At 41.3% G+C, this 10800-nt stretch overlaps 1 protein-coding gene across 2 annotated transcripts in view; it reads right to left on the bottom strand.

Annotated features, from left to right (window-relative positions):
* Positions 1 to 3328: 3328 nt before the first annotated feature.
* Positions 3329 to 10800, bottom strand: part of Eph (Eph receptor tyrosine kinase) — a gene marked incomplete at its 5' end in the record, with an annotated part of 58259 nt that continues 50787 nt past the window's right edge. For both annotated transcript variants that reach the window (XM_022850919.2, XM_022850920.2), the window contains 3 exon segments: positions 3329 to 7811; positions 8086 to 8796; positions 9118 to 9626. In XM_022850919.2, the coding sequence (XP_022706654.1) occupies positions 7557 to 7811; positions 8086 to 8796; positions 9118 to 9626 (1475 nt within the window).

The raw sequence follows: 10800 nt of genomic DNA, 5'->3' as shown, positions 1-10800 counted from the left end.
AAGTATTATTGAGTGTTCGATTCATGGTTTATAAGCAGTTTTAGAGCAATAATGAGAACTGATTAATACAAAATAGGTAATTCGTAACACAAAATAGGACTTATATATAGGTCGAAGTCCTTTGCTCCGATGATCCTTTTCCAAATAGTTAATCGACATTTCCTAATTTAAGTTGTTATCCTTTCAGGCGCTATATCAGCAGTACAAAACACAATTCGAGGAAGAAGACGTACTTTTCTCATTTTCCAAATTAAGAGTTAAAACCTCGTTTTGAAGTTGTTAGTAATTGATTAAATAACGCCGATATTCGGCTTGGAGAATAGGTAAGTTGAAATGGGGAAACATGATGTTTCCCAAGCGCAGTGATACTACAAACGTATTCCAGTGGGAGAACGGGAATAGCTGTAACAGTTTTGAGTTACGCGAGGTCTCGAATTGGCATCACGTACACGGCCTGAGGTAAACCTTACTCGCACAGTAGAACTTGTTTCCCGATTATTACAGAGTGGTATCATAACGTTTAGAGCGTTCTTATGGGTGATTCGTGCGGAGTGGCAACAGGCGGCGGGCCAAAGTTAACGAATCGGTTAAGTTGAACCAATGATAAAATAGTGCCGCAGGTAAGTTTCGAACTGCCACAAAGTTTCAAAGAGGAAGACGGATTCAGTTCAGTAAGACAACTGGATTTGCAGGATAACAAATCAGAAGAAGGAGAAAGGAGTAAATGGCACTTATGACGTGACGCGGTTTCAGGCAAAATGTATTACACCGGCTAAACTTAATTCGTAAGTAGAGTTTTGTGATCGGGTTCTTGGAACGATTCAACAGGGAGACGAGATGAGCTTATTAACAGAGTAAATCTGGAAGAGAGAATTATCGTAACCAGCTGACTGGAACAGCAGATTAGACAGGATGTGACACCTATCGGTTTAATATTATTTAAATCATAGTAGCCATATTGTAGCCTCGCCTTTCAAGCGTAAATCAACGGCACCGCAACTTGTCACAATTATCTAGTACCAGGCATTATGTAAAAATCACCGCGTTAATTGTATTTACTTCAATTTTCCTGAGGCTTTTGATTGAGTTTACCGTATAAGATAAACTTCTTAACCAGGAGTTGATCAGCGATGTATACATAGGATACGAACCCATTCAGAATCATATGTTTTATGACACAGTTGAACATACTTCTTAGCTGTGCTCCAGGCGTTTTCCCTTCCGTGCAATATTTTTTAATGTAAAAAACTTTTATTTAGCTGGAGTTTGACATAAGGTCTATACCGGTGACTTGAGCTTCTATGCTTTCCCTGGCAGTGACAACGATCACCTCCTACTTCAGCAAACGGTAAACGTTGAGACCGTTTAGGGTGCCGCCAAAGACAAGATATTCTTTGTAAAAACTTGCATACTTATATGTTCTTACCAATAAAAACATTGAAAACCTGACAGCTTCGCAGAAGTATTGTACTTCGCAGATTTTTATTTCGTTTCGGAACGGCGACTCTAAGGGAACACATAAACGCTGTTGGTGGAAAGTCGATTTTTGTGTAGGGCTCTTTGAGATAAGGCTAAAATTGAGTTAGTCCGTCTCGACAGTCACGATTTTGTGTTGGATTATAATATATAGATGAGGTTAAGTCTGTCCAGCTGTTTTTCGCCGTGGGACAGTTGAGACAGAAAGATGGCCTGATTAAAAGAAACTAACGAGGTAAGTTCCAATAGATTCTTATAGAGGAACAGAATCGTTAAATTAAAATCCTTTCATACTATTAAAAAAAAAAAAAGGAAAAAACATACTATTAAATTCCGTATAGTCACTGTTACAACGAATCTAAAATAGCGGGGCTATTGAAATAATGTAATGCTAAGCAATGTCGCAACAGACACTATGGAGAACTGCAACACAATAGCTGGATGTAGGTTTATAACCATCAAATTGCGTAGATCGCATCGACCAGATTGATGAAAACATTATAAATGGATAAAAAATAAATATGGTGAAATTTTTTTTTCATGAATGAAACTTTCGGAGCGTACCCGAGATATATTAGACGCTAGACTCGACCGTGATATCAACCAGTCAAACTGGATAAATTAAAGTCAGTCTAGCAGCTTAATAGCTCTCCACACAGAGGGTAAACCTTTCGGCTAAATTTTTGGCTTTTCTTTTGTTATACATTTTAGAAATATTCGAATTAATGTACAACGCTAAAGTCACAAGAGTATTTTTCTCTATATTTATTGAAAATTTTCATTTTAGCAGCGATGATCGTCGAACGCCTAAACACTTTTTTCGAATACAGTCCAAGAAACTCAGCGTAGTTAAAAAAAATAAAGGCCTTAGAATTGAACGTTCTAATAAATAATATATGTTTGAAATTGGCTGCTACAAAATGGAGTCCGAAGTAGTGAAATTGGGTAGAACAATGAATTTATTCCAGTTGAGCGTGCGTCAGCAGATCTGTATATATCTGAATTTTTTGTCATTAAATAAACAATCATATTCTGTGATCAATCTGAATTACGTACCACATCTGCAGAGCTTGTGGGCTTCTAGAGTGAATTTTTCGTAATTTTCCCAAAAGAGGATTTTGCTGGTAGACATCATCTCAAGCAGAAACGCTATTGTGTTTAGTTATTTGTAGATGATAAGATACGATCATCTTAACATGTTTGTTAACGTAGCTGTGGAAGTTACCGCTCGAACGAAGCGACTTAATAACCTATTTCGTTAAGTTGTGTATTATAACTTGGACAACGACTTGTTATGTCTCATGCATCGAACTAATCAGGGTGCTTTTAGCCTGGACGTCCAGATACATTTGGGATATCTAAATATGAAAGTTACTCACGAAATGGTCGCAATAGTGGGCTTATTTTTCTACAGCAAAATTGTAAATTTATGTAATTTGTAATTGTAGATTGCAGTTTGTCTCGTACGGTACCGTTAGTGTATACCTTGTTTGTAGACGTACACCTTGTTTACTCGGTTTACTTTAACGCGATTTAAAGAAGTAAGTTGTGTGTTGGAACCTTCATATCTGGATGAAGCAGGAGTCCTCCGCATTTGGTGATGCGTAAATCAATGGTCTTTATCTAACTTAATACACTCAAATAACATTTGTAAACCAGTTATACCTATTTTTGTAAACCATTTGACTCAACGGATATTTTCGAGTGTAATTACCTCGAGTGATAACCTCGAGTGTAATTACCCACTATAAATATAGCTTGCCTAGTTTCTATATGAGCTATTTTGTGACTGATAGACACACTGTATTTAAGCTCAAATGTAAAACTGTACAAATGTAAAAAACAATAAATATAGTTTTTGTTAATCGTAATTTATTCTTACCAAACAAAGCCGGTGGAAAACATATATACAACCAAAGTGACGGAACACTTTCTGCGGCTTTTGCTGGCAATGTGGGAAATAACTTGAAGTCCCTGGTGCCAGAGAGTACTTGCTTGACATCTGCCACTATTCCATTAACCAAGTTAGTTGAAGTATAAGCTCCCGTCTGGGAGCAGGTTTACTCATAGTTACCTTTTGAAGTGGCTTATGCTTGGCTTGAATACACCCAAACCTCAGCCCCCTTCAATGTTCTCGTCCATATTTTCTGTCTTGCATCTTGTATATAATCTGCACTTCGCCATCATTTAATTGTTTTCATTATTACTTATTATTATTATTATTATTATTATTATTATTATTATTATTATTACTTATTATTATTATTATTATTATCTCTAGCTTCACTCATTAGCTTCGCCTTGTCTCGTCGTTACGACCATCATTTCGTTATTGTTATTATTAGTAGTACTTAATAAATCGTCGTATGCTTCATTTGTTTGCCCCGTCCTCGTCTATACCCACGTTGACATTTCGGACCAGTTTCTATTTGTATGTGTATTGATGATTTTTTTTCTCAACCGAAATAATTTACTTTCACTTACAATCAACTTTCTATCCGCCAATTAGTTTTTTCCGTCTCTTCGACCAGCTTAGCCGGTTAAGTCCCTATTTACGGCGGCCTGGTTTTTCGTTAATGTTACTGTTGTTATCATCGTTTTGCGTTCCATTGCATTGGTATAATTATTATTCTATATACACGGTTTATGTACAACTAATTATAATACAAGTTCCTCCGCCTTATTATAGCGGGAGACGTTTTCTTGTGCGGAACGAAAGTTAGCTTCAACAATCGGCCATTTCCGCGTTTGTCAATACGTTCTCATCATGTTGGCTTTCGCTTCCAACATTTTCGGGTTCCACTATTTCGCCTCAGTTAGAACAGCGGTCACCGCTGGGTCACTTGCGAGGGAACACATTCGCGACCCGAGTACCCAGCATCACCTCACAAATATTTGAAAGTTGTTTATTAAATATACATATGCTAAATAGCCATGGTAAATTTTCTTTCCTGGAACGCGTCATGGTACTGGTGAGTCATTTCGACTTCATTGTGATTTTGTTAGCAGCATTTCGATATAGAGAATATATACATAAATCTACAGAAACACTTAGTGAGCATCTAATCGACGACAAACTTTGAAGTTTCAAATAGAGGAATATTTTGATTTCGTTTACCAATCGATTTTGGAGCCATATATACACATATACATAGCATTATACACGTGTTTATTTTTCTAAAATTGCTAAATTTTGATAGATTTAAGACGAACGAGGAAAGCAGAAGTAAGACTGCAGAAATAAATACCTCTATAGATATGCTACAAGCTGGAACATAAAGGCTGTAATGAAATGAAGCCAGTGGTCAAAGTCCAAGTGACCCACCATATGGCTAACAATATTGCACAGTCCTCAGGAACACTGACCGGTGAAACATTATTTGAGAGGTGATGCGACATAAAATTATGTTAAATGGTATCGCGCGAAGTGCGTTTACGGTACATTGTCGCATGTATAAGCGCGTCGACGCGCTTTAAAATTGAGCCTTTTTCGCTAGTACCTCAAACAATGACGATAAATTAAGTAATCGATGAAGTCATCGCCCGAACAGTGTTGCTCAGTATCATGCTTTTACAATGTTGTTGGCATAATTGACTGATATGTGTTGTTGACACTGTGTCTTGTGGTCGTGGCCCCGCTAGAGAACTTTTTCCCTAGCTACTATTCCTTTGTTAGAAACAAACACATTTGTTGCCGTTTGTGAATTTACTTCATATACTGTATTCTTTTAAATTAAATCATCATTGTCACCCCATTGCTTTACTCGCCATCATCGTCAATAATATTGTCAGATATGTACACTAACGAAGACCATGATGACCAGAATGTAAACGCCTTGACGCTTCCATGATGGCCTGATGCTCAGAGAAAGGAAAAAAAACGAGGTAGATAGATTTCTACATCCAAGGAGAAAAGTATGTTTGAAAATCAAAATCGAATGGATAGACGTGTTCAGGCTTCAACAATTACGCTCTTAAGTACAACTCATCTCTCTGTGAGTCATCTCAACAATTATTGGGTACCGCATGCGCTACCTTTAAAAATCGACAATTAGGAGGTATTTCTTTAGTAGTTGACACATTTGCACGACTGTGGCTGGCAAGAAGTGCTCTGCTTTCATTCTCGTGGGGAAAAACAGGGCGAGAACGCGCATTTTACCTCATGACCTTCGGATTTACTCATTCTTTCCTCACGTAAATCACATGTCTCGTTGTCTGTCGTTATTACAGGATTACTGCTCAGCATCATCATTATCTTAATCGGTAATAATAATTGTTGGTTTAATTAGCAGTCGTGCTTTATATATATATATATATAACGGCTAGTATGTATGTACAGTACATCTGTATTTTGCAATGCAGTGCTTACTGGGATGTGTCTCTGCATCTGGGTTGATTTGTAAACATTTTTTTTAACCAGTCCAATGCGCTTCCTCCTTGACGGGGGGCATCAGGTCGGGAAGGGGCTACATTCTGGTCAACATGTTGCTAATTTATTGGTTATTGTCATTATTTATTGGCTTCAGATCTCAGCTGAACATGGTGGCCGCCCAAGTACAGCGGGTCACCAGCAATACATCGATGTGCATTTGTGTGTGTGGCCCATATAACAGTGTTGCTCAATATATGTTCTTTTGTTTTTGATAAATATATCTCTTCTAATGTATGCGTTAATGACGTTTTATATTGTTCATTCTTTCCTCGATTTCTTATCCTTTGCTAAAATACATATCATAGATCACGTGTGATCCAGAGTAGCAGCAGTACGAAGCATTCCTCTTTTACCCCCTGAAACAATTCCTTTCATTGCTTGCCTTACGTTTTTATCAATCTTGCTCGTTTTTGCAAATAACTCCATTCCATTTGACTCAAGCATTCGTTAACAGCTAAATACCATGCAATTCCACTACGTGTTTCATCTATGCAGCGGCTAGTACACTCTGTTAAATATTAGTCTCGATAAATTACCTCATTTATTCCGCCGCAGTCGATCCCAGAGCAGGGGGATCCGGGAGGTGTTCTTCTACCCGCCGCTACCAATCCTCCTTTGCGTCTAAAGATCAAACCTCGCATCATTTCGTCGATTCTATTCTATGTACTCTATATACTAGATCCGCTCTTTTCACACACACACACATATATATATGTATATACATATATATATATATATATGTGTGTATATATATATATATATATATATATATAGCTAACACCATTCGATTGCTGGGCTTGATCGCACGCTGTTAATGCGCGGATGAGGGTGTCTGCCTTGACGTCGGTCAGTCATCGCGACAGGAATCCGATGTTTTTGGTACGCCTAAACACAATTTGTCCTGACGACCATAGCAGACTCGGCTGAGCTTTTAACCAAAGCCAATCGGTGGTCGACTAAGGCCCTCATCAGCTATCATGACCACTATCGGCATGGTGATGTTCTTTCATTCAATCTTCCTTTCACTTTTGCGTTCTTGCGCGTTTCGTTCCCTTTTTCCCTGTGTGTTACTATTTTTCATTATCTCTGTTTATGTAGGAATGTGACTTTGCATCAGTCTTGTCGTTGTGTGTAGCTAGAGTCTATCCGCCTTGTGTTCGTCGGGCCAGCGAGCTTTTTTTGTCCGATTAGGACGCCAGCATAGCTCGACCGTGAGCAGTACGGTGCCCTTTTTTTGGCCATGGGCCATACGCCCAAGCATTTCGAAGACTACAAGCCCATACAGCCAATGCATTTGCGAAATCTGCACAGTCGTCACCTTAATCTGCCTTATATTTAGTTGCATTTTAACGTACTTCCGCGTCTTCTAACCCGTGCTGTATATTCATTGAGCAACGTCAGCTTCCTTCGGCAACCTTTTTTCTGTCGTTGATGACGTGTTGCTCCCCCCAATTGCCTCTACGCCCCTTCATGTGACCCCTTAGCCTGACCGCGTATGCTTTAAGCGGGGAATTATCGTATGTGATTAGTTCACTATTATCATTTATATATTCGCGCTAATCTCCAGTGCGGCTATTTCTCTATATTCGATGTATTCGGTTGAGACCAATGTGCGCCGGCAGAAAACAGTGCCTTGTATTTCTTCTTTTCATACAAGGAAGCCATCATGTCCTTGTTGACTTTTGAGGTCATGAGCACCTGCCTGACGTCCTGCTCGCAACTGTTCGGCTTCGTTGAGTAGCTTGATTTGATGGCCGACGAGCTGGACGCCGATCCGAACCAAGTCCGAATGACTTAGGTGCGCAACTGATTCAAGGGTAGTGAAACCTCCACGTAGAAAATGATCAAGGTAGCGTGACATTTTAATCATTGTGAGCCATTCTTCCACTGAACGCGCGTTGGCCTGCGAGTATTAAAAGCGTCAAGCATCGAATAGGATTCAATTAGATTCATAGCTCTGTTATTATTCGAACAGACGTTGGGCAATAGCAAAACCGTGATATCGGACTGAAGCTATTTTTTTTTTAAAATTAGCCTCTGATTGAGGCAATAGGGGTAGCATCCGCAATTGAATACCTCAGCCAAATCACATAAAATATTAATACCGCGACAAAGAATCTTACAGGTGGCACTTTCCAATTAAATTAACGTCTTGTAATTCTGTACTGTACACTTACTGCGTTATGATGCAGCTGCATCGTGGAGTGCGCACCGCCTAACGTTACTGAATTCGGCGTACAGCCATAGATGGCGCTCTGCTGTTGCTGAAGATGCTGCATGCTACTGTGGGGCTGGGTCCCTAGGCTAACCATACCACTCAGGCCGGACCCTGCAACGCCTACATTGTTGAGCTGTAGCGTCGAGCTATGCTGTGAACGTTGGTGGCAAGCTCCACCGCCTTGCAGAAGTTGATGCTGCTGCTTGTTGTTGTTGACGGCCAGTCGTCGAAGTGTGCCTGGTTGTTTAAGAAGACCTTCGAGGGTGCCTACAATACTAGTAAAGCTTGGTCGAAGTGTCCGATCGGACCGCCAACAATCGACCATGAGCATGTGCAAAGCCTCAGGACAGTCGCGGGGTGGAGGCAGCCGATAGCCGTCTTCCACTTTTTTAATGACATCCTGATTTGGCCAGTTATAATAGGGCCGCTCGCCCAACGATAGGACCTCCCAGCAGACGATGCCGAAACTCCAGACGTCACTGGCCGTTGTAAAGATTCGGAACTGGATGCCTTCCGGCGCTGTCCATCGTACCGGGATCTTTCCGCCCGATGTTCGATATTCGCCCTTACTGCCGGAATATGCAGAATACTCGATTTCGCGCGAGAGACCGAAATCGGCAATTTTACACACGAGCTCGGCGTTAACGAGTACGTTGCGTGCGGCCAAATCCTGTAAAAAGATACATACAGATGACCGTTTGGTGTTAGTGGGATACTGTTCAGAACAATAAGCTGTGACGGGTGTTGTACCGGCGCGTAAATTAGAAGCGGTGGAATATAAGCAAGTTAATAAGAGTCTACAACTGAATGCACTACGACCACAAAACTCTCTTTAATTCAGGCTTTTCAATCATTTAATGTCGTCATAGTCATATAGAAATTTATTTGAAAATACTCGACTTCCTGTGCGCCATTTGCTACCATACAGCATTCTATAGGACATATGTGTCATATATCTACAACAAACGAGTAGCATTTAAAGCTAACTTACTCTATGAACAAAGTTCATTGACGACAGATACTGCATGCCTGAGGCGATGCCATGCAACATGGCGACCAGCTCAATCATGTTGAATTGGCCCTTATTATCTCGAAGGTATTGATCTAGAGATCCGTTCTCCATGAGCTCGGTGATGATCATGACGGGTGATGTTCGTGTGACTACGCCCTCGAGGTAGATGACATTTGGATGGTCGAACTGGCCCATGATCGTCGCTTCGGTGAGGAAGTCGTTGCGCGCCTTTTCGGTACTGCCTTGCTTCAGAGTTTTAACGGCAACGGGAACTAGCCGTACTTCGCCACGCTGCGTGGTCTGTCGCAGCAGCCCACGACACACATCTGCGAACTCGCCTGCCCCAATCACGTCCTCGATGCTGATGGCTTCTCGGTCAATCTCGCGAGTGAACTCTCGCATAGCTTGCTGTGGGTCTTCATAAGTATGTGGGTCAACGTATGATCGACTGCCAATCGTCCCACAGTTCGTGAATAGCGGCGTGGTAACTGCAATATAAAATAAAAGCAGGAGGAGCACGAACTCAAATTAATACTTGTAATGGTAGATTTATTTTGCAAACGTTTAAGCCATTCAAGTGTTTTCTTGAGTGATCCCGTAAAGGTTGCTACTTCTGTAAGGCGTCGAAAAGTATTGAGGTTGATAAATGTGTACAAGCAAGAATTTAATACGTGATTTATTAAAAAGCCAGATAGTGCGCATTTAGTTGGCAATCTCATGTATCTACTATCTAGGGCATTTTCGTGGAAGTTGCTTTGTGTCAGTCGAGGGCTTTAGGTCGCTTTGGTTCCAAAATAGGTTTCACCTTCTTATTTGTGAACTTCGTCGACTATAGCAAGCGAATACAGACGTTTTTGGTTTAGGATCATAGGTAACATGGACAAGTTTTGTTCTGAGACAATTCAAGCACCCTACATCTCGTATGCAGTCCGCCTATTTATCTGTATAGGTGTGTTCTTGTTTGTATTATCAGTACGTCGACTGGCAAAGGCTGCCAGTCCTGATCGATTAACTAACATCATTGTTCCGCCATTGTCCTGCTCTGCTGGTCATCCAACGTTCCTCTCGTTTATGTCGTAGCGGCCGGGCGGTGCTACTTTCGAACAAAAGCGAACTAGAGCTTCCTCGACGTTGCGACTAGTCGCAGGTTCAACTAAGGAAAGCAACCCTTTATTTTTCGGCACCACGGCGGACGTGGCAGCTACGTTCGTCACCGCAATAGAAGCAGGCGGCAGTCGACGGGAAGCATCCGCATACCACCCATCGGGAGAGGTTCTTAGTGCATTATTTATGGAAGTGATGTGTATGGACGTTGATCCGTCTGCACGCCAGATACCCGGTTACCCGCATGGCCATTCGGTCAGTTAGTATCCATGTGGACGGGCACAACAAGCAGAGCGTCCGCGTGTATATCGTGGTTACGGAAACGGATCCAGTCACGCCCGGTAAGGAGCCAGACACGCTATTCAGTGTTGCAATGGTCGTCGTACACAAGTTGTCCATAGCGGAAGAACGGGGTAAAAATGGGCAACTGAGGGGAGGAAGCAAGGAAGACATACACAAGCAGAGTGCATAGAAAGACGACGCCCTCGAAGGGTCGCGAAACACGCGTTCAAAGATGCATCCGAAAAAATGGGATTGGAGCCTGGGACACTGGTCCGC

This window comes from Varroa jacobsoni, unplaced genomic scaffold (assembly GCF_002532875.2).
Source record: "Varroa jacobsoni isolate VJ856 unplaced genomic scaffold, vjacob_1.0 contig00015, whole genome shotgun sequence".
Classification (NCBI taxonomy): Eukaryota; Metazoa; Arthropoda; class Arachnida; order Mesostigmata; family Varroidae; genus Varroa; species Varroa jacobsoni.
The sequence above is the reverse complement of the archived record's forward strand: the minus strand, read 5'-3'. Positions and strand labels throughout refer to the sequence as shown.